Source organism: Peromyscus leucopus, chromosome 6 (assembly GCF_004664715.2).
Source record: "Peromyscus leucopus breed LL Stock chromosome 6, UCI_PerLeu_2.1, whole genome shotgun sequence".
Classification (NCBI taxonomy): domain Eukaryota; kingdom Metazoa; phylum Chordata; class Mammalia; order Rodentia; family Cricetidae; genus Peromyscus; species Peromyscus leucopus.
The window spans coordinates 31651474-31675995 of NC_051068.1; the positions used below are offsets into that span (position 1 = coordinate 31651474).

General features: G+C 48.6%; 1 protein-coding gene across 2 annotated transcripts in view; it reads right to left on the minus strand.

Moving 5' to 3' along the window:
• The window catches only part of Maml3 (mastermind like transcriptional coactivator 3), a 430517-nt gene extending 406203 nt beyond the window's left edge, over window positions 1–24314 (minus strand). For both annotated transcript variants that reach the window (XM_028873345.2, XM_028873344.2), the window contains exon 1: window positions 23082–24314. In XM_028873345.2, coding sequence (XP_028729178.1) covers window positions 23082–23546 — 465 coding nt within the window. In that variant the 5' untranslated portion in view covers window positions 23547–24314. The remainder of the gene's footprint in view (window positions 1–23081) is intronic.
• Between the last annotated feature and the right edge of the window lie 208 nt (window positions 24315–24522).

Genomic DNA, 24522 nt, shown 5'->3' on the forward strand with positions numbered 1-24522 from the left:
CAGCCACGAACCTGTTTCTCATTTACTGTAAAGTAGCCCGACAGATCAATCAGATCAAGCCATGAGTGTTGTTGTCCTCAGAAATTAAGTGACTCCATCAAAGTCACCCAGTTTGAGCGACAGACCTGAAGGAAACCCGAGTCCCTGGCTCAGTGTCATACACTTTTTCCTTAAACTAAACTGCCTCTCCCAGGCGGCGGTGAGGGCCACATCAGCTTCGACAGCGGGAACAGGGTTTATAGGTGATCATCAGAGATTCTGTGTACTCGACACAGATTACCACAGCTGTCAAAGGAAGACACTGGCCGGGGAAGGGGGAGAGGCAAGCCGCTTGCACAGCAGCCCTTCTGTGAGACCCCACAGGCTGTGGTGTCCCTGTGTATGACACCGCAGAGCACAGGGTCCACCGTCCTCGGGAGAAGGAACGGGCGAGGGGAGCAGGAAACGGGGCGCAAGCGCTCTGCTTAAAGTGGGGTCCCACGTCTGCAGGTGCACAAGCTGCTGCTTCCTGCATACCTGCAGAAGGGCAAGGCGCCTGGGACTTGTGTGGAACCACAAAGAGGCCTCCGGAAAGGAATGCCGAGTGGAGTTCCCACAAGCTGTCTTTAAGAAAAGTGGGGTGGGGTGGGGTGGGGTGGGGGGGACGCTTCCTCTCCCCATTGGAAAAAAAATCAATTCTTGCTAATGAATAGTCAATATCACAATGTCTGCAAGTATTCTCTGCTTTGATTTATTTCACCAACCTATTTCTCTTCTTCCCTGGTAGCTCTCACCTCTGCGGCCACCTCATCCCCCTAAGCCACCGTCACCGTCAAGTTCAGGGGCGGCAATGAGAGCTGATGTTGACGGTGGGGTAAGGGCATTTGCAGCCTACGCCATCCACCGCTGGCCTTCACTCAGAATAGACGTTCCTCGTGTTTGTCTCCTCCGGTGTGCGTGGGGGGTGGGGGTTGTATGTGTGTCGTGTGCGTGTGCGTGTGCGTGTACGTGTGTGTGTGTGTGCACGCATGTGCGTGTGCATGTGTGCGTGTGCATGTGCGTGTGTGTGCGCGCGCGTGTGTGTGCGCGTGTGCATGTGTGCATGTGCGTGTGCGTGCGTGCGTGCGTGTGTGTGTGTGTGTGTGTGTGTACACAAGTGCATGTGTGCATGCAGAGGGCAGAGGACAAATTCAGTGGTCCTTCCTTGAGAACTGCCCACCTTGTCTATTGAGACAGGATTTCCCATTGGCCTGGAATCTGTCATGAGGGCGAGGCTGGCTGGTGCCAGGGCCCTCCCCACCTTTCTCCTTCGCCCCAAGGCTGGGATCACAAGTGTGTGCTGTCGTGTCTCTCACGACTGGCTTTTTTTAAAACCTAGGTCTGGGACTTGAACTCACGCCTTTATCTCCCTAGTTCACTGTCTGCAGTTTCTATCTGGGACATAATGATGTCATCAGTTCTGCATGCTTTAAGAAAAACAGCATCTCTCCAAAGGTACTGGGGGTAACTGGGTACCCAGGCCTTGCTTACCATAGAGGGTGCCAGGAGGGAGTCAACACAACAGAGTCACCCTTGACGTTGTCAGGCCTGCCCACAACTCTGCAGCTTTTATATTTTTGTTGTTGTTTTGTTATTTTCAGATAGGGTTTCCCTGCGTAGCCCTGGCTGTCCTGGAACTATGTAAACCAAGCTGGCCTCGAACTCACAGAGATCTGCCTGCCTTTGCCTCCTGAGTGCTGGGATTAAAGGTGTGCGCCCCCACTGCCTGGTCCTGCTCTACAGCTTTTAATTGCCCTGGTATCGACACACATGCCTCAGCGTGGAGCTTAAGAATGGCAAAGAAGGGCTGGAGAGAGGACCCTGTGATTGTCAGAGGGATCTGACGCCCTCTTATGAAATCCATGGGCACCAAGCATGCACATGGTGTACCCACACACGCCAGCAAAACAGTCACACGTAAGATAAAACGATAAACAAACAAAATGGAATGCCCAGGAAAGGGAGAGGAACTTCCTTACCTGGCCCTGCTGTAAGAATAGGGCTAAGCAAGAAAGAGAGGTGGGAAGGAGTGGATGACCAGGGTCCTTGGGAACGCAGTGACGCCAGGTCCCCTGCTCCACTTCGCATTCACACAAACCTGGCCCTGGCTCCAAAGACAAAGAAAGGAGGCAGGAAAGCCACGTACTGGTAACTCCGGCTCTTGCAGCCGCGCAGGCAAGGGGGAGAAAAACATCTCTTATAACTTCGTCCGCATCACCTGAAAACTCCGGGGTTTGGGAGGCTATTAGAAAAAGGTTAAATAGGAGAGCAGATAATGATACATCAAGGGACCCGTGTCAGGGTTGTTTGAACAGTACTCGGAAGCAATTGCTATTGAGAGCTGGTGACCACTTTAAAGGGCACTGGAAGAAAGCAGAGTCTGCAAGAAAAGCCTCCTGAGGGTCCTGGGAGCAGGCAGCCAGAGTCCTCCGGTGCCGTACAAACATCCCCGGAAACATCGCTGCTCTGTTCTTTCATCCAAGATGACTAGGTATGCACACGCTCGGCATATTTTCCTGTATTGTTCTCGGCATCCGTTTAGTTTTATAACTATGTGGCTTTGCAGACGTAACTGCACATCCCCGTCTATAATTGTGAACTTTGGTGATCTGGGGTCTCGGTCCTTAACACTTCTTGTTGAATTTATTCAGAATGAAGCTGCCCACCAGTTGCTTAGCATGGTATCAGTGAGCTCAGTTCAAAGTTGTGAGCACTGACTGTCAAAAATATGTTCCCAGGCCAGGCATGGTAGCTTATGCCTGTAATTCAGCACTCAGGAGGCCGGGGCAGTGGGATTTGGAATTGGAGGCCAGCCTGAGCTACAGACCTTGTCTCAAAAATAATAAAATTTGTGTCATTTGAAAATTAGTAGATAAACTTTCCCCAGCCCCCCAAATTCATTTTCTTATCACAGTGATAGATCGCATGGCCCAAAGGAACCTGCGCTGTCCATCACAGGATAATGAACACGGACCACTGAACTATCATACTGGCTTTAATGTCCCCAGTACTTTAGGATGATAGCTACAGACTATATAATTACACAGTCCCCAGAAGAGTCTCGTAATTGAATCACAGGGCATTTTGTGAATGTTTGGGACAACAATCAGAGGACCACAAAGTGAATGGGACTGTGATGTTTGCCAGCTACAGCACTAAGAAGCACCCCTAAAACTCAATTAGAAGCGTCCTTTAGGCATTACATAATTATAATACAAATTTCATTAAGGCACAAGGGTTTTTTTTTATACATATAATTGAACTGTCCTCAGAATCCCCAAAGATTATGTTTCTTAATAGTTTATAAAAACAACACGGTTGGATTCCCAGATTCGGATTTCTTCCTCCTCAACTGGAGCAGCTGAGCCACAGGCAGGACAGGCAGCTCCAGGGTTGTCTGGCCACTTGCTTAATCAGCCACTTGGAAAGTGAGCAGAGTCTTGCTGTATTTGTTTCACGAATGTGCTGCGCAGCTAGAACATCGGCTAGCATTCTGAAAACATAAGATGACTGTAAGGATATTTACAAATTTATGGCTGGGCAAGCTGGTGGGGAAACGCATTTGCCACTAGGCCTGAGGACATGGATTCAAGTCCCAGAATACACACGGCGGATGCAGAGGAGCCAACTCCTGAAAAGTCGTCCTCTGACCTCTATATGCACTGCAGGGCATATGTGTGCACACACACACACACACACACACACATACACACACACACACGCACACACACACACACACACGATACTTAGAAATTCTAAGGAAACAAAAATAGTTCACCTATAGAAAATGTCACCCCGTATTAAGACCCCAGAATTTCTGTAGTTTCTCCCCTCTTCTCTCTACCTTTTTCCATCCGTCCCTTCTGGCTGTCTTTATACCAGCCATGTCTTCTGCCATCTTTCTTCCTCTCCCTCTAGAAGCCATAAGAGTTGCAGTAGAACCAGGAAGGACAGGGTACAGAAGGTTCACCCAGCTTAGGAGACCCAAGGGGCTCACACGGATGCACCAAGGAGAGGCTCACACACAAGTTGCTGGTACAAACCACTGGGCAAGCCAACAGAACAGAGCACCCCAGCCTTGCCTCAGGATATTCTGAATCACTCCCAGGGCAAGGTACAACAGTTCCTGAACCCCGACTTAACATAGCAAGGACAAACCCACGTACAGCAGATTTACAAGCACACCAATTTTCTGAACTTAAAAACATTTTTTTTTCAAGGCCAATAATCAAAAGTGGAAAGGATGAGGTGAAAAATGCATCCGTTCCCCTTACATAGCCCAGTGTGTAAATAAAAATCTCTGATTAGTCATTAGTAGGATATCACATACACATATATATGTATAATTAAGAAACAGCAGCATTGGCCTTGTAATGACATTTGTTCATGAGAAAAAGAAATCCATTTAACCCAACATCATAACCCAATTAACCTTTGCAGGTGCTGGACACCAGCTTCACAGGAGCTAGGGAGATGGCTTAGTGGGTAAGTAAGCCCTTCCCGCAAAATATGAGGACCTGAGTTCAAATCCCCAGTGCCCACATGAACACCCAGTGAGTGTGACAACCCACTTGTAATTCTAGCACTCTGGAGGTGGAGACAGGTGATCCCTGAGGCAAGCTGATTGGTTAGACTGTGGTATCAGCAACCCTGCCTCAAGATATAAATGGCAATAGAGAAAGACACCCAACACCCACCTCGGGTCTACACACACACACACACACACACACACACACACACACACACACACACACACGGATGGACGGGCAGACAGACAGACAGACAAACAGGGATACACACACATGAAAAAGGACAAAAGTCCCATAGAGACCAAGAATACGGTGGCATTTGGTGCTCCTCAATCAAAGTGTGAGCGGCATCCGTTTCCTCCTTTCAGTTCCTGAATAAAAATATTCTCCCTCACGGAGCACAATAGCATGGGCTGCAGCCTCTCCCCATGGAGTGTGAGCCTCGCTGGGTCTCGCCTTCTGCTGTGTTCGAAAGAACCTCTCCCAGGACCATGTGTCCTTCGGCGAACATTCACGTATTTGGGGGGCAAAGAAAAGGAGCCAGAATGGGTGGCCCTAACCGAGAGAGAGACTGAAGTCAACCAGGACTCGGGATGACAGGGAAACTGGCCTTGTGAACGAGCCAACGGCGTGGCAGAAGAGACCTCTCCAGGAGAGAGTGGAGTTAATTAGCCTTTTTATGCGCACACACACATGCTGGCTTCACACATTCAAAAAATAGACCCAGGCTAAGCACAGGGCCTGTTTTAGCCCGTTGTGTAAAAACTAGTTAGATGGGGACTCACTCTCTTTTTTTGTGCCAGGAGCCCCGCCTCCAGCATCCTTACCAATCTCATTAGCTAGGGGAGCCTTGGGAATGAAGGGGCAACGTGAAAGGGGCTCTGGGAAACGCTAATAACGCAAACCACCTTCACTTTCTCCAGGAGCACTGAGCATCTAGGAAGCCATACGTTTATACGCATGTAAAAACAACAATAATAATAATGTTCTCTTCGTAACGTGGCCACTGAGCTACTGTGCGGGAAGGTCCCAGTGTCTACTTGTGGTACAAATGGTTGATGAGAGGCTGAAGTCGGAAGCAGCGAATGATCAGCTAACACGAGCTCCTGGGCCTGCTCTGAGTCTGCCACAGTACAGCAAGGTTGGCCGGGGCCAAGAGCAGGCCCGCCCGGGAAACAGGAAGTCCCTGAGAGCTGCCACAGACCCACGGCTCAGCGAGTTCCCCAAACAAAAGGCAGCCACTGATTTCCACAACTGGCCTGCCATGACACCATATGGTCGGCAAGGTTGTCTTGCCACAGCACAGAGGCCTGTCTTCCGGGTCCTGAGGGCCGCAGAGCTGTGGATCCGGTAGCCGTCTTATAACTGTTTTTCACTACTTGATGACTTTTGTTGGAATTCACTTCAGTGGAACCTAGCTGAGGGCACAGGGAGAGAACTGGTATCTCCCGCCCCTCCTGATTCAGCCCTAGTGAATGGCCTTTTCTCCTATCAGGGTAGTGAGCACCAAACCACTTAACATTCACTCATGGGGCATGGGGGAGGTGAGTGGAGGCAGCTTTCTGTGTGGACAGGAGGGAAAGCTGGACATGTAAAGTTTCTCACTCTGATCCCCGTTGACACTGGACTTAATTTATAGGGGAATCCAAACCTTTTGGCTCTTCCTTTCTCTGGGAGTACCCACTTCAAAGAATTCCCTAGTCACTGTGTGGAGACCCTGCGGCTGAGAGCTGCCATGGGCAAAGACGGATCGACTTGACTATAAACACTGTGCAAGCATTTTCTTCCTCAGTGAAATTCGTCAAAAAAAGCCCCTCTTTTTTCTCTTCTGAACAATAAGGTATGCTCTCTGAGAATATTCTAGCTAAACCCCCTCCATCTCCTCCCCGTGTGTCGTGAGGAACTCCACTGTGGATAAGGGCTCACCAAGGAGGAACCACAGAAAAACTAGAGACAGGGAATTCCAAACCTGTTTACTTTCTGACTTCAAGGATCTCTCCTCCCCCCACCCCACCCCCCCTCTGACTCTCAGATTTTTCTTGGTTTTGCCCTATGTGTGAGTGCTTTCCCTGAATATATGTATATGCCCCCAAGTACATGCAGTGCCCACAGAGGCCAGAAGACAGCATCTCAGATTCACCAGAAGTGGAGTTACAGGGGATTGGGAGCTACCATGTGGGTGCTGGGATTCGAACCAGTGCTCTTAATCTCTCAGCCATCTCACCAATCCCCTCATGGTTGTTTTGTCTTGTTCTGTTTTGGAGACAAGGTCTCATCTATCCCAGGATGGACAAGAACTCAGCAATTAGCCAGGGATAATCCAGAACTTGTGTTTTTCCTGCCTCTACCTCCCAAGTGCTAATGACAGGCAGGCGCGCGCGGTATGTCTCTGTGGATCAGTTTGATGGGGTGCTCGGGATCCAGCCAGGGCTTCCCACATGTTAAGCAGGCACTCTGACCAACTGAGCTGTAAGCCCAGACCCCAATCTCTTATTTGCTTCCAAGTTTTCTTATTAATCCAGAAATGAGAAAGTTAGGTAGATAGTAGTAGGGTAAGCCACCCCACCATGAATCTCTTTTCCAGATGTTGAGACTATTCACCGTGGTAAAGACGGCCCACACTGGGAGGGACAAGGAGGAAGTCAAGTGAACACTCACTGAATCATAGTCTTGAAGGTCACTTCCCCAACTATATGAGCCACCAAAGTGAAAGGGAAACCATTCTTTAAAATCAGATGGCTGTTAGTGTCCTCAAAACTAACGGGTAATTCCCAGACGTTAAAGGGCGCGGTGCGCAGCCCAGGATTTTAACCCCAACAGCTGCCTTGCTATTTCTTCCTCTCGCACCAAGTGCCTTGAATTCCTCCCCCCCTGAAAAGTCTTATTTTGAAAATTAAAAGGGCGATATTGTTAAACTATGAAAAATGTCTGACTCGAAGAAGAAAATCGACGGACATTATTGCTTCATTTTATCACCGGCGCTACCTCTCAGGCTCTGACTCTCGACAAGGGAGAGACCCTCTTGTGAGGCTGGTTCTCCCCAGGCGTAGTAACGGCATCCTCTTCGTAGGCAGTCTTCTAGTGGCTGCCTCTTACACTCCCGCTTCTGTAAGTCTGTCAGAGGTAATTATCTCTCCTCCAATCTATTGCTCTTCAGTGTATCATAAACACACAGATTACCCAAAGTTGACCGAGGGAGCGGAGTGTGTATGCTGCACTGTGTGGGGAAAGACAGCCATAAATAATTACTCCAAGTACCCACTCTCTCTGCTAACAGGGGAATGAAGATGACTTGAGAAGGAGAAGAGACTACCACAGGCTGCCAGCCCCTTTTCCTCGTCCATATATGGCGGTGCCCACACCCAAGAGCCAACCCCAGGAGCTCCTGCGGGAGTTAAGAGGCAAGGAACCAACGTCACAGATCTGCAGTGCATTGACACTCCGGAGGACGGACAGGACGGATCAACGTGAATGTGCAGCCGACCCCAGCGGTCAATGCAAACAACCTGAGCCCCAGAGGAGGGAACCGAGGCCGGCTTCTGAAAAGCACATACCACCATTAGGGGTATTGTTTCATATTCTGGAATGTTCCAATTCCAATCTTGGCCACAAATTTGAAAGTTACTAAAAGCCCCTGAATGATTCCCATCAGTCCTTTAAATCTAAGAATGAGATCAAACCAAACGCTGAAAACACACCTCTTGGATTTCAACAGCCTGGGTGCCAGATACATCTGCTGCCAAACGGCCTCCTCTGTGACCATCAAAAATCCCCTTTGCATCTGCTTCACTGTGGACGACAGATACATTCCATTCCGATAAATAAAATTTGCGTGTGAAAATTATTTCTGCTCATTTGCCAAAACCTTTCTCAGATACTCCTGCAGGGCGTTCTGAGGAGGCAGCACCAAGTCCCAATCTGAAACAATCTTCTCCAGGCCTCATTAAGGAAGAAGAACGTCGTTTTTAAAAATTCAAAAGCAGCTGCACACCATTGAGAAATTCCTAGTGAAGCGACAGAACACATTTTCAACCACTCAGCCATAACAACTTCTAAACTGAGAAAGTTGCCTCTTGTGTAAAAGCCACTGTTTACCCGACATCCAGGGATCCGGGGTGGGGGTGGGGGGTAAGGGGTTAAGGCTAGATGTGAAAGGTCTGCACACATCACCCCGAGGTGAGGAACCGCCTGAGCTGACTGAAGGAAAACAGCACCTGGGGGTTCAATCAAGCCCTCCGCTGGCTCTCACAGCCACACACTCTGCTCCCCCAGAGGCAGGGGACAGGAGGCCGAGGCAGTCTCGTGGAAAATTGCAACTCGGAAAGTCACCTCATTAGGTACATGACAAAAAATATATGCAGAGCGTGACGTCTCTATTCTTTTTTAGTCGTGATACCTCTACAAGTAGCTGAAGACGTCTGAAGTAGATGTGACCCCTATCCTCGGAAATGCACTCATACAGAGGTGACCGTGTGTGCATCTCAACGTAGATACGTTAATCCCCTACCTGGCTCGTTGACTTAACTTTTTTATATCGGTCTCTGAACTTAGGTTCCTCGAACCTAGACACAGACTATCTCTCAAAAAAATTAAGACAGATTAGTAATCATTCTGAAGCGCATACTATTTTTCTAAAGTTTAGTTTTTTTTTATATAAAGGTTGTCTCAATGCGGTCATTATTTTACCGGCTGGACTCAAATGTAGAGAAATGGTTTTTAAGGGGCTATAGAAGTTAGACGTCATCAACACAGTCATAAATCTTCAGATGCCTGTTGAAATGTGGGTGGTAGGTTGGTTGGGGATTTTTTGTAGATCAAGAGTGTTGTCCCTCAGGTCGCCTTGCTAGTCAAGCAACAAGGCGCGTGGGTCTCGTTGTGCGGACGAGCGGATCTGAAGAAAAGATGAAGACACGCAAAAGAAAATGTGTTTTCATGTATAACTCAGGAGCTATTTAAATATATTCTCAGTATTTACTAGATATACTAGAAAGTACATTTGCGTTGTCAACCAATGTCTATGCTTCCAGATCGCATACAGAGTAGAAGGGTTCTATTTCAACCAACGTCAAGACATCGTTGTACACCTGTGGACGTGTGTGCTCCATCAGCTGATTCGTGGAGATAAAAAAAAATACCTCCAAGTAAGGAAGACACAGAATCAAAACCACAAAAGTAAGTAAGAGAAAGAATAACGACTAGGGGAACATGTAGCTTAACAATAGTCTTTTTAGAGAAGAAGAAGGGTGCGCGAACGCTATCGTTTCGGCATATTGACTTCCAAGCTCTCTCTTGTTTCTGACGTGAGAAACTGTGTGTATAGCATCGTTCGGTCGCGCGCTCTATATCGTCTGTTTTCGTAGTATCGCAAGGGGTAGGTGTAGTATCCTGTCACGACCGTTGTTGTAACTGAGTATCGGGTTGTGATAGAAGCTCTTTTTCTCGTTAATGATGGAAATTAGTATATTTTGAAACATACATGTGCTCTGCTTTCTCATATAGCACAGACATCTTATGATGCTTCCGCAATAAGATAAGAACGTACTCTGACAGGTTAAACACCACACACACAATCACAGCTACAAACAACCAAACACACAAAATTATGGGCATCAGGGGATAGTTGCTGCCATGAGCTTGGCTGGCATGAGCCTCGTTAGTTATTCGAATCCCTTGGAGGGCTCTTCAGTCGGGCATTGTGGAGAAGAATGACATGCTGATAGCCTGCCCATACATACAAGTGTGTCTCTAGACCGTCTTGCAAGACTTAGCAAGACATTGCAAGCCAGAGAAGTAGAGAGATGAGACGACACCGAAGGTGAAAACTGACAATAGATGGAGTGTCGCAAGAGCAGCGAGGAGCAGGAACGGCCGAGCGCAGGGAGAGAGCAGAGGAGGGATTGTTCGTGATATAAGAAGGATAAGGCAATGAATTAGGAAGGCGATGGGATAGCAAGGGCTAAGAGTGGGCAAGGAAAGACTAGAGGTAAAAAGCGTAGCAATAATGATAATCATTAGAAAGGACCAAGATAAGAAAGAACGGAACCGAACGAAAAGAAATGAGCAAGATAAGGATTAGATTAGAGAGAACGAAATGAGGGAAGAAGATTATAGAGCAGCAGACAATCATCCAGCGGATAGTCGCTTGTGACTCTCTCTAGTGCTTTGTGCTGTGTCCTGGGGGTTCAAGCTCAGGTGCAGATCGCTCGCAGTCTCAGCGTGATTCCTCCTCCGGCTTGTTTTCAACCAGCTTGATCCTCTTTCAAGCTCCGCGCCGAGCTATAGACACTTTTCTCGAGTAAAGCAAATACAATTAGCAACTCTCATAGAATGAGCTGCTTCAAAAGTGTCACTGGATCTCTGAAAGTTGTCTGTAGTGAGCATATCAGCACGATGACCATGTGTTGCCTGCACTATAACCAGCACACATAAACACTGGGAGAACGGAAGAGACTACGCGCCTATCGTCAGTTATGAAGGCTGGTAGTATGGACGCTAGTTTGCGATGGAAACTTTACTTGGATAGAGGAAGGTAAAGAAGGCAGATACCCCATTCAGTCCTACATGGCGTGTACCTCTGGTTGTTCTTTACTTGGTCACCTCTCTGCAGCCTTTCACTGTCTCAAGGTGTTTAATTTCCTCTGTCACCCTGACGAAAGATTTAATAAGACGACGGGTGGTAAGAAGACAGTTAGAGAATCCCAGCGGTCGCAGGTAAGTGAGGCCAGGAGCGTCAGAACAGAGCCTACAGCGCCAGTTCCTCAAGGTTGGCTCTGTTCAAACTCATACTTGCGTCCCTCCAGGCAATGCCATTGCGAAATTAGGCCTTATCCCTTTGGTGAGAACATAGGTCTGTAGAAATAATGGGGCTTGCCGAAGATAGCTCCTGTTGAGCCCAGGGAAGGGCACAATCCTAGAAGATGCAATTAAGAACGCTCAGCCACGGTTGAACACAAAAGGAGTGCTCATTTGACTTCAGTCGAAGGGTCTGGTAAGGGCAAAGGCACCATAAGGTGTTGATATACGTGTATCCAGACTGCGACGTTCTATTATAAGTTGTCGATGAGCGTTGATAGGAGGCAAATGTTGGATTCTGCTGTTGTGCGATGAACTTTTTCATGCTGTCAGGGGCTTATGGTAGCGATGCCGAGTATTTCTGAATATGTGCAGCTAATTTCCCAGATGCTGGCTGGCTCAACGCTGTGTATTACCAAAATTTTTACCAGAACGACATAATTGGTCAGGTTTGCTCCAAATAACACGTAGGAAGCTGAGGCAGCCTACTGCGAGTATGACTTTAAAGATGCTTTTATCGACCACGTTTGTTAACTAGGACACCCATAGATACCCCGCGGTTTAATAATGACGAGCAAATTCACATTCCACTGTGTAACCACCCCAGAACTACACACAACCGACCCGCCAGCCGCCATTCACATTGCCAGCGCCAGACTGGAGATACAACTACCAAGGGAGTGCGCAAAAGGCCAGGTAGATTGGCAGCGAAGCTCACTTTAGGATTACAGAGAGATGAAGAAATCGCCCTGTGTGGCAGAACAACCTTTTTACATTAACAGTATCATTAAGGTTCCATAAGCTTTTACATAGCCAAACGACTCTTAGGTCTTTGTCTGTAGGCTCAGTGGTAGGTAGCATGCTTTTGACTCATTTCGACAGCGCCATTGTTCATCCATTTGAGACATTAGAGATAGAAATCTGAACTGGAGGTGGGATGACCTTAACAAAGTAGTAAAAGCAGGGAATCAAGCGCTCGTGGGTGTGGAGGACATAAGAGAACTTGAGCTATGACACAAGGTTGGAGTAGAAACTACCTATGTTTCTGAGTGATATTCAGGAAACACATGTCTGTCTTATCAGTAGGACCCCTTAGGTTATCTTTTGGATTTCTCACAACTGCTCCTTGTGTATATTCGCTTGACTCTCTGATTCGAGGTTATTCGATTTTGTGCAGCAGAATCGTCTCGCTCTGTGATGTGCGTAACCACTGATCTGGTACTCATCCCTAGGGAACTGTTACCAGTACAGGGGCAGTGGGTGAGCTGTCAGATCCTGCTCCGAGGCACTCACGACATGCCTAAAGAGGGAACCTTGACCTGGGGATGGGCCGATCACTCTGGCAAAGCGGCAGCAGCCCATGTTCAACCACTGGAAACGTATCTTTCCAGCCCCTGTGTACATTCTTATTTACAGTTCGATTTATTTATTTTGTTAAGGTCAGTCACTTCTCTTCTTCCATCACATGGGTCTTAGGAATCAAATTCAAGAAGACAGGTTTGGCAGGAAGAGCTTGTACCCACTGAGTGATCTCACCACCCCTAAAAACTATACTGTTTAAAGACGCAGAATTATCATTGGTCCTACGGTGCACTGTAATAAGCCATATAAAACCATGTTGCATTGAGAAACTTTCTATCGGCTGCTTATACTCATTATATACACAGAAAAGTCATCTTCACTACAGAAATTCTCCAATGTATACAAGGGATGTGTGGATAAGGGACTGCAACATTTAATTGCCAAAACCCGAGGAGGGGGATATGAGATTGTTGCCTCAAAAAGAAACAAGCAAGCAAGCAAAACCAAAATGGAGAAATCAGTCACCAAGTCTACCAACAGAGGCTCTTACACCGTGCTGTGGGACATTCATAATCATCATAAAGGAACGAGTTGAGGCTCTAGGAACACCTCATGAGGCAGACGGCTAAATCATAACACCCAGGGCTGAAGATGGACTCAGCTGGTTGAGAGCGTGCCTAGAATGCAGGAAACCCTGGATTTGATTCCCAGCACTGTATCAGCCAGATGTGTGGCATACCCATGCCCATAATCCCAGCACTTTGGCGGCAGAGGCAGGAGAACATGAAGTTCAAGCTCATCCTTGGCCACTTAGCGCATTCCAGGCCAGCCAGGAACACAGGAGACTTTGGTTTCTGTGGGTTTGTTGTTGTTGAATTAGATGTAGTTATTGTGTGTATGTGCATTCGTTCATGGTGCATGCAGAGGTCAGAGAACAACTTGTAGGGGTCAGTTCTCTTCTTCCAGCATGCGGGTCCCAGGGATTGAACTCAGGTCATCGCCAGGCTCGGCAGCAAACACTTTTACCCACTGAGCCCTCATATATGTGTGTGTGTGTGTGTGTGTGTGTGTGTGTGTGTGTGTGTTGTGTGTGTGTATAGAAACTGCAGAGTACCTATCTGTTTAAATGGGGAAGGATTTATTTTAGGATAATAATGCAATATGATTCCAATTACGTAAAAAATCTAACACGTAGTTACATACAACTGGTGACAGGAAGACAAGACAGACGTACGAAATCATGGAGACTGAACAGTTTGGTGAATGGGAAGGAAATCAGGCCTTTCTTATTGTTTGCTTTCGTTTAGTGATGTATTTAAGCAGCATTCTGCGCTCCTCCTATCACAGATAGGTCCTTTCAGAAGCACAAGGGCATAAACGTGAATAACGAGACAGACTCCCTGCTCCTTCTCCCACGCTCCAGCCAATTCTAAAGCCCTTGAGGGAACACTGTCACTCACCAAGGCAGCCCATTCCATCTCGGGACACCTTTCATTTCCATAAAATTGGTTTTTAAAATACATATTACGCTAAAACCTGGCTTCTAATAACTGCCAACCACGGATCCTCAGTTTACCCCTTGAGGCCTAAAGGGGCATCTCTCAACCTTTCTTTGAGCGACAGCCCTTCAGATATTTTCAGTCAGGGGTCCTCTCGCCCCCTCCATCTCTACACACTCCGCTCCACCCACGGCTCTCCACCTGCATGGTTTCCAACCCTAGCACCTCCCTGCCTGCTTGCAGCTAAGTGCTCTCCTTTTGTCTGAAGCCCCCACGTGACGTTATGATCATGATGCTACAAGCGCCACCTAGTCAGAAAGAAAAAGAAGGTGAAAACGAAATCCATCAGCTTCAGCAATCACGCCCTCATCCACCGCAACAAGCCAGTGGCTCATGCCCCAAAAATACTTGTTTGGAGAAATGTGAACTATAGCACGGTGTGGCAGCACACACCTGAATCCCACACTTTGAAGGTGGAATTCAAAAACTTCCTCGGGTACATAGTGTGTTCAAGGCCAGCCAAAGCTATTGAAGACTTTGCCTCCAAAAAAGGAGGGAGGGAGGAAGGAAGCTTGCTATAGAGATCAACGCTTAGAAGATAGAAAGAATGTATCATCCTTGGGGTTTTCCTAAATGTTAGTTTATTGCTCCCAGGAATAGGAATATATCTAACAGAACCACAAATAATACTTCTTGAACTATGTGCTCTCGTCCTCCAATGAGGACAAGGGTATCCTTCACCATGGAGTTCCCAGTGGCTACAAGAGTGTCCAACCTGCAGCAGTGGTCCACTTGGAACTCATTAGATCTCAGTTCATGCAGATGCTGGGCTAGGTTAAGCCTCATGGTGTTCTATTCTCAGGGTGCACTTGGGCAGGAGGTAACGGGCGAAGCCAAAGTCCACCATGAAAATGCAGCTAAGGGGCGTGGCAGACCCTTGCCTCACTGATACATTTGATCCTCACCATGATGCCATGAAGTGTGAGAAAGACACTCATTGCTTTTGAGACAGGCAAGGAGACAGTGCCAACAATCCTGAAGTGAAAAGCTACAAAATCCCCAGTGAGCGGGACAGAGCTGGAACCCAAGCATCACCCCCTTTCCACCTCATCACAGCCCTGCCACGGCTCTCACTCTTAGCAACAAATGTGTTACAAAGAAACTGTGGGTAAAACCACAAGGCATCCATAAATCCATCCCCATGCCCTCTCTTTCCTTCCTCCACGGAAGCTTCTTGGTCAAAGTAGGGTTTCCCAAGCCCAGCAGCACCAACATTCTGGACCAGGTGAATTCTTAATCATGAACATGTATTAATTTGCTTTCTACTGCTGTGATGAACACTGTGACCCAAAGCAACTTGGGGAGAAAAGGGTTATTACAGCTTACAAGTTCTAGGCCATCGTGGAGGGAAGCCCGGGTAGGAGCTCAAGGCAAGAACTGAAGCAGTGGCCACGGAGGAACACTGCTTACTGACTTGCTCCCTCTGGCTTGCTTAGCCTGCTTTTTATTACAGCCTAGGCCTAAGTGCCCGGGGTGACACTGCCTACAAAAGCCTGGGCCCTTCCATATGAACCATCAAGCAAGACAATGGCCCCTACGCTTGCCTACAGGCCATCTGATGGAAGCCTTTTCTTGGCGGCAGTTCCCTCTCCCCAGAGGACCCTGCTCTGTGTCAAATTAAAACAAAAACAAACAAAAAACCCCAACTAACCACCATAGTGTTATTTGCAGGATACCCAGTCAAAACGCCTGGTTCCTACCATGGAGACAACTGTAGCACCTCTAAATTACAACAATCAAAAGTTTCAGGTGTGGATGAGGATACACCATTTAAAGCATACTTTACCTGGTAACTCCAACTACCCACGCCCCACTGTTATTAACTACAAATGATCAAGACCCACTATTTTTCCTCCATCTGTTCCTCCGTGTCTACTGTCCCCTGCTATTGGAATCTGCTCAGTCTTTCTGCATAGCTGACCTCCCTCCAGCTGCTTATAGCTCTCACTGGGTAGCAGCCCCTTCAGATTCATTCACAGTCTCTGGGTTACTACACCCGACATCTGTCAATCAAAGGTAGAAAACTGACTGACCCCTGGGAGGAAAACGGGGATAGACTTTGTCTTTCAGAGCTGGCATCATCCTCATCTGTCCCAGTCACAGGTATGAAGGGCTGGCTGGCTACACAACCAGGATAGCTTGTGTCCACCAGCCCATTCCCTTGATGGGAAAGAAGTGTCCGGAGGTGGGGGGTGGGGGGTGGGGAGCAAACACCACTTACCCTAATCCTTTCCTCCTAGGCAGAAGCAAATGCCAACACAGCTGAGGACAGAGAGGTCCGCGTTCAAGCAACATTACAGAGCCAGATGCTAACCACCTGGATAGGCGTTTAAGGGGTTAGAAAGGAAAGTCTGGAAGTTGTTAGAGTAAAATTAAATATTTCATTGAAGTGTTCTCTAGTTGTTAAGGAAACGCTGAAGGGGATGAAGGTCAGTTATTAGTATTTTAAAAGATTCCATTTCAACATAAGGTCCCTCGCAGCCAATGGGAAGTCTGACAGAATGAAAAGGCGGTGCCTAAGGGATCCTTAAGGAATCACTTTCCTTAAGTCGGAGGAAGTACTGCAAGACTTTTGCGGTTTTTATTAAGTTCCCCAAGAACAGTACGCCAGCCTTTAAAACAAACAAACAAAAAGCCGTATCAGTCGTTCTTTTTCTTTTGCTTGTGCACATGTGGCCCTCGGGGAACACAGTTTCTTTCTCAAATAGAGAAAGGGATTCAAGAACCTCTCTAGCATTTGTCAGAGAGAACAGCCAGATAGCCTTCAAAAATGAAAATAAAATGTATTTTCCTTTGTTGCCCCTACTAAGCAGAACCCTGTGATTTCTAAGTATTTATTAAACAGCAAACCCCAACTCCATTTTATGAGTAGTTTATCCACTCTTATTTTATTTTTCTCTGAATGTTCTTAGATTTAAACAAAAACCAACTTAGGTGAAGGAGAATTAATCGCTTCTTGGCGACAGCCGATTACCTGAAGCTGTATTCCCATCTCACAAACCTAAATAATGAACTTTCGGACATGTCTGTTTCAGATACATGCTGTTTTCTTAATGAACACTTAATTTGGAAAGACTTAAAACTTGACCAGTTCCAGGCCTGGTAGTGCTCGCCTTTAATCCCCGGGAGGCAGAGGCTGGCGGATCTCTGATCCAAGGCCAGCCTGGTCTACAGAGGGAGTTCAGGGACTGCCAGGGCTACATAGAGAAACCCTGCCTCAGAAAAACAAAAGGCAGTAACAACAACAAAAATCTTACTAGCAATCACCACCCACCCCACGTGCGCCTTCAAATACCAATGTCAAATGAGTTTGAAATAACAGGAGAATAAACCATAACATTTTTCTCAAAATATCACAGGAAGGGAAGATAGAGGGCCTGAAACTGCTAAGTGGCTGACATAAAGACTATTGATTTAATAGCAATCTGTTATACCCTTGAAATAAGCTACAATAACAAGGAAACCTATGAAGACTATACATTGTCATGCAAATTCAAATACAATTAGTAATTTAATTTCTGTGAAGTACTACACAGACTGTGTATCAGTACTATGCAATAAGTAAAGCTGAAAACTCAGGCTGGAGAGATGGTTGAGAGCACCGACTGCTCTTCCAAAGGTCCTGAGTTCAATTCCCAGCACCCACGTGGTGGCTCACAACCACCTGTAATGAGACTTGGTGCCCTCTTCTGGCCTGCAGGGAATACTGATTACATAATAAATAAATCTTTTAAAAAAGAAAGAAAAAAGCTGAAAATTCAGTTTACGCTATATTATTTGTGCTAAGAAAGGGTAAACATTGTGTATAAAATCAAATCCACACTAATCCAAAATGATGTCATATCCAATTGTCTCATTAGTCGTGACAGCCAGAAGCACCTGAGTTAATTCTTCCTCTGCTTGTGGCTCCCTCCCAGTTTGTGATAAAAGTGCTGAAGAGCAAGAGAAAGAGAAGGCCGGCGCAGCAGGGCAGAGAAGGAAAGCAGGTAGCCACGGGCTCCACACACCCAACTCTGCGCTCTTCCACAACAGAGTAAACATGAACCACTGTTTGAGACTTCAGGCAGACACTGTGAGAACCTGGAGAGCGGGTTTGCAACCTGTTTCTCTGTTAGAGCTGGATCTCTGATTGACTCCACACTTCTCTATGGTGGGTAGCATTCAAAAAAGCAGGCTTTGGCTATCATCAAGTCTAGGTCAGAGTACAGCAAAAGAACTACTGGAAAGCAAACAGAATAGTCATCACCCACAGAAAACTCCTCAAGGAGCATCCACAAAGTCCAAATGCTTTGAATACATCCCAAAATTACTATGTACCATGCAAATTTTTTTATTATACTAGATCCTGGGGAGAGGGGTACAGGAGCAAAGGGAATGCTTGCTAAGCACTCTTATCTCAACCATGAAAAGCCCTGTTGGGAAATCTAGCAGCCAACTGTGAGTCTCACAGGCTTAGGTAGAAAGAAACTCAATGTAAGGAAACCTGACTGCCCATGATCCTCATCTCTCCTACAGAAACTGAACAGTGACCGGAAAATGCTCATTTCTCTTATATTAATGAGGCAGAAAAATCTAAAAAATATCTAGTTTGTCCTCCTGATTCTAAAAAGACAGGATGGGGGAGTATCAAGAATCCTACCTACTTGAGCGTCAGCTTTACCTGGGAAGGGACTCTGCCTGAATCTCATTTTGTAGATTATGACTAATGATTAACTAAGTGAAGTTCTACTCTGCAGGCTGACTGCTGGCCACTCTGCACTAAATAAAATGTACCATGACCAAAGACTAAAACAGGATTACATGTATTGCTACCTGGAAACAATGCTTCCGGAGATTTAAAGCAAAGAACACCATATTGCTGAGGATGAAGGAATAAAAAGTTCAGTTTTCTCATGAACTTAAGACACACTAGGTCAGGCGATGGGAAGGTTTGGCAAAAACCATCCCTCTCACCCATGACAGCAGCCAGACAGGAAAGCCGGAAAGGTTACCACAAAAATAAAATAAAAATTTAAAAGGCAAACAGGATTCATTGAGAAGGAAGTTCAGCAGTGAGCTAGTATATTGGCATTTCCTGGATCTATTCCAAGGATGGATGGGAACGTTTGGGGATGGGGTACAGTTACATCCAATACTCAGTGATTAATACATATATTATCAAATGAATTCTATGCTCCGAACTCTTCAGAGCATGGGTCACACAGATTTACACACTCTCCAAACTGTCTATAAATCGTGAGGTCGGCGACAGGGAAAGACCAGACACAGTACAGGTCTCCAGGTGAATAAGACTACCGCCATTTTGAGACTGTCAACATGACATTGATGTGCTTTCTGATGTCTCTGATAACATCTTTGTCCAGTCAATCAATCTTTGGGTTTGAAAATCAAAACATATCTTAACACTGGACTCAGATCCTGTTCCTAGTGCTGCAAGGAACATATTTTGCTACCAGAAATAGGTCTTGGGAAAAGACACCATTGGAAAACATTGAGATTCTTAAATTCCTAAAGTCAATAGCTCTCATCAAGGAACCAAGGAGTCTTGGGGGAGGGAGGGCTCTGTAAAAATAAAATGGGAGAGGCTGACTTCCGGATCGAGGTTACCCGTGTCTAGAAAGGACCTGTCACTTGAAGCAGTGTATGTTCTAACCTAGGAGTGCTGACTGCTCTATGCACCAGACTACAGAGAACCCACAGCCATCTGAAACAGTCTAGAACCGGCAAAGACTGCTGCTTACCACCTCCGGCTGCTTTTGGCTTGCTGATCTGTGTGTGTGTGTGTGTGTGTGTGTGTGTGTGTGTGTGTGTGTGTGTGTGTGTGTGTGTGTGTGTCCCCTTAACCCACGCCAGGCAGAAAGAATCAATCGATATTTAGTACTTTGGACATATTGGTCCTAAGAAGGTAAACAATAGCAATAAAACAGAGAAGAATCCTATTCGCTTTTATTTTTATCATCACTGTGGTTTGGCTGTGCTTGATCATTTTTCTTTAGGGCTTTCCAAATAGTGAGTCCAATCCGAGAACTAAATTTAATTGCTCTGTGCCTCACCGGAGTACCAGTATAATCCAGCAGTCAATTCGAGAAAACGAAGAGGCACATTTTCTTAGTAACCTGTCTTAAAGGGTTTTTTCTTATTATTATTATTTCATAGATAGGCTAAGCTTAAAGTATTTTTCCATCTTAGAGGAGGATGTGAATTCTGAAACTAATTATTTTACAGGAAAATTTAACCTGTAAAGGATGGTTACAATGTTAATTTTTCTCTCTGTGCACAGAATCTACACACAAGTCTTTGCTTGGGATTAAAGCGGTTTATTTTCATTCCACTCATCACATGTACGTCATACGGGCACCCGTGAGATGCTTACGATTCAGGAGAAGCTAGAATATACTGTTTTGCACATGGCTTTGCTATTTCTAGAAGTCAATAAGCTAAATTATTGAAAACTGACAGAAAAATTTGATTTTCAGGCAATCGTTTTTCATGTCTATTTGTTGTTAACTTACTAAAGTAGGATTCATTTTGAAATTTATAGCTGTTGTCTTCATCTATTCAAATAAGCTTTATATTTTCATTTTGAAGTTAAATCCTGGTTGGGGCGAGCTGCCTCCTAGGTAACCTCAGAATGCAGGCTGGCTTCTACCTGCGGGTGTCTTAACACAGCGGCGCCCCCACCCGACCCTCCTTCCATCATCAAAGGATGCTAAAGGACGACACAGCCCAGAGACAAAACTTTCTGGTCCCTAACTCTACTCCTCTCGCCTCCGTACCAGGTCTCTAAAAAGGACTGTGGCTTTTGTTCTACAGACGTTCAGTACCATCCCCAATGGTCGTAAACTGTATCAGAAGACGGGAATTTTGGAACCTCACGCAAAAAGTCCGTTTCGATGCAATTAGGGAGCAGGAGGTGTGCAAACACTAAAGGGGGTTGGGGGTGGGCAAGGATGGACTCCTCGATGCCTGGCTTATTCTATTCCAGCCTCGGGGTCGCTAAGTGAACCTCCCACGACTGAGGGCGAGGGCAGGGAGGGGGCTGGGGGACTGCTATGAACACGGGTGCCACCTGGGTCCCCCAGCTACAGTCAATACGCCGGTCTCGTCCCAGCTCAGGGTACAATCGGGGAAAAAAAAAGCCAGTGTGGCCGTGGTTTGGAGCTTCCTGTTTGTAAGCGAGAAGCTCCCTAGAAGACTCTGGGACCGCGCTGGTGGCCTGAGGCGGAGGAGGGGGCAGGGCCGGAGGCGCTGGGCGGTCCCCGGGGCTGCGCAGGGCCGCCAGGCGGACAAAGCGCCTCCCGCTCCCTCCCCCACGGCCGCGTTCCAAGAGGGAGGGGAGGGAGGGCCGGAGGGGTGGAATGGAGAGGGAGGCCGGGGAGGGAGAAGAGGATAGGAGGAGGGCGCTGCCGGCGGGACTGGGCTGGAGCGCGCAGAAGAGGGAGGGCAGGGAGGAGGGGCCAAGGAGAGCAGGGAGGAGGGAAGGATTCTTGAAGCCCAAGATAAACAAATTGTTCCTCTTCACGTGCGGGGTGGGGGGTGGGGGAGAGCGAGCTCCACGGCCTCCCCTCCCCCACGCCGGCTCTTTGTCACCGCCCGCCCGCCCGAGCGCCCGGCGACACTGGCACCACCCCTGGCGCTCGGAGATCCGGAACGTGCGCGATGCACAGAACGCACACGGAGAGGGCGTCCGGCGCCCGGCCCCACGCAGCCGGTGGAGACGCGCCGGGGAGAGGGGGCGCGCTCCTAGGAGAGATGGCCATTACCGGGGCCCCGAACCCGGAGACACAGTGGGGGGAGGGAGGGCAGACACCTTTCCAAGCTTCCTGCCTCCACCTCCTCCTCTCCCAAGGAGGAAAGCTAGAGAACCCGGGAGAGGAGATAAGAGAAAGGATTCCACCCTCCGGGTTAGGGGTGGGATCGGCCCCTTCCTCCCCCCAGCACTTAAGCCATTGGCTGCGCATCCTCCTGCGAACCCACCCACCCGGCCATTTAAGCCTTTCTCCTCCCTGCTCCCCTCCACTCCTCCGGGCTCAACACTCGGTGCCTGAAAGTTGGCGGAGAGCGAGGTGGGGGCAAGTTGAAGAAGATGGGGGACAGTTCCAAGCCTTGCGGCAGTGGCAGGGTCAGGGCACAGCCCTGGCTTCCTCGCTCCCACCCAGGAGCGTCCCTCTCGACCCCTGGCGGCTGCCCCACCTGCCCTGCCTGCCTCCGCCGCAGGTCTCGAGCGGCGAGCGCAGCGCTCGCGCGCCCCGCATCCGCGCGCGTCCCCACGAGCACGCGCGCGCAGCCACCCTCGCTCGCATCTCACCCACTTCAAAGTTCATTCACAAAACTCTCAGACTTTCCCAAGCCCAAAGGAGAGGAAGCTAGGGACTCTTCCTTTCCCTCCTAAGGGTTAAGGGCCTGGTGCCCACTCAGAATGTGCGACGGCATCAATTTCTCCCTGCAGCCGACGGATGTGATGAGAGGGGTGGGCGAAAGGGGGACCGATCTGGGGAGGCGCGGTGGCAAGGCGAGAGGTGAAGGCGGGGCGCGGAGGGGAGCAGCGTGGTTTCTACTCCCGGGTTCACTCTCACTCGGATCCGTTTCTAAGACAAGGAGGGGGAAACTTTTCCTGCGCCTCACTCCAACGCTCTCGAAGCTCCCTCCTCCCCTTGCAGTCGTGACTGGCTTCTCTCTCATCCCCTCCTCCCCAAATCTGACAACCCTGACAGATTAACAGGTAGCGGCGTCAACGACAGCGTTTACCCTGAGAAAAGTTGACGTTAACCCTTCGGCTCCATCCCACCCCACTCACCCCCGGTGCAAATCAGACCCTCACACCCCCACGCCAGAAACTCCACGCCCCCGACCCCCAACGCGCGCCCCAGTGCGCCCTCACCATGATCAGCGTGTGGTTCCTCTGCTCCGCCGAGGCAGCCTCCGCATCTTGCTGGGCTTTGCTCGGGTGCTGTTGCTTGCCGGTGCCGGCGCCCGATTTCTTGGCCCTCTGCTCCAGGGTCCGCTGGTAGAGGCTCACGGTGTCCCGGCGCTCCAGCTCCAGCTGTTCCACCTGAGCCTGCTGATACCTGTTCTCGCAGTTGACGTGGTGCCGCCGGCAGCCCTCGATACGCTGCCGGAGCCGCTCGACCACCGTGCTGTGCTTGGGGACGGCCGCCGAGCCGCCGCCGGGGCCCCCGGAGCCGCCGCAGCCACCGGTAGCGGGGTGATTGCCACTCGGAGCAGCCGGAGTGCTATTGGGAGTATTCACGCCGATCCCGGCCCCGCCGAGGTTGCTGCTCAGGCTGCTGTTGATGCAGATACTACTACCATTCGCGGCAGCAGCGGGGGCTGCGAAATCCCCCATCCTGCTCCCGGGGCACACTATTTTGGACGAACTTTTTTTTTTAATCCACCCCCCCTATCAGCCTCCTCCTTGGGTCCAAGGATTAAAATAGTTTAAGTGGAACGCGGGGGAGACGCAAGCACATGGATGAAAACAGCGATCCCCACGGGGCGAAAAAAAAGGGGGAGAGATTTTGGGGTGGTTTTTGTTGTTGTTTCCTTGAAAAAAAAAACTGTAAAGATCGAGGGAAGGAAAGAGGGGGTGTTATCTGAATACCATCAGACACCTATCAACAAATAGAATCCCAACAAACTGAGCCGGCAGCAGATAGGCTTGCAACTCAAGGGGAGATCCGCTCCTCGCCTGCCTCCTTTTAATAATCCATTATTTTCTAATAAATTCCAGGAGGTTTCCGGTGGTTGGCAAGCATTTTCTCCCTACGTACCGAAAAACACACCCCATGTACACACACAAGCGTGTGCCTCCAGTGCGGACACGCGCGACATACACTCACTCCACGCCGCATCGGAAAACGGCGAGCTTGCTTATTGCATTTTCCTTCCACAAAAAAGTTTTGGTGTTTATGCCGCCCCGTGTTCTCAAAGTACTTTGGCTGCTCAGTTGCATTTCACAGGAGCCTAGACATCGAGTCCTCGGGCTGGGGCAAGTAAACACATGGACAGTCCGAGGCGACTGCAAAAGTAGATCGCTGAAGTCCTTTGCGAAACGCCGCGCGGAGAGCAGCCCCTAACGCTCGGCCAGGCTGCCGCTGCCGCCGCCGCCTCCGCCACCATCACAATGATCAACTGCTCGCCGCCGCCGCCGCCGCCGCCGCCGCCTCCTCCTCCTCCTCGCGCTCCTCCACCTCCTCCTCCTCCTCCATGCCAGCGGAGTGATATCAGGACGCGCGAGCTCAGTAAACACGGCAGCGGCGGCGGCTGGAGGCCGTGAGACGAGCCCGGGGACCCGGCGCAAAACCCGGCCCGGACTCTCCCCG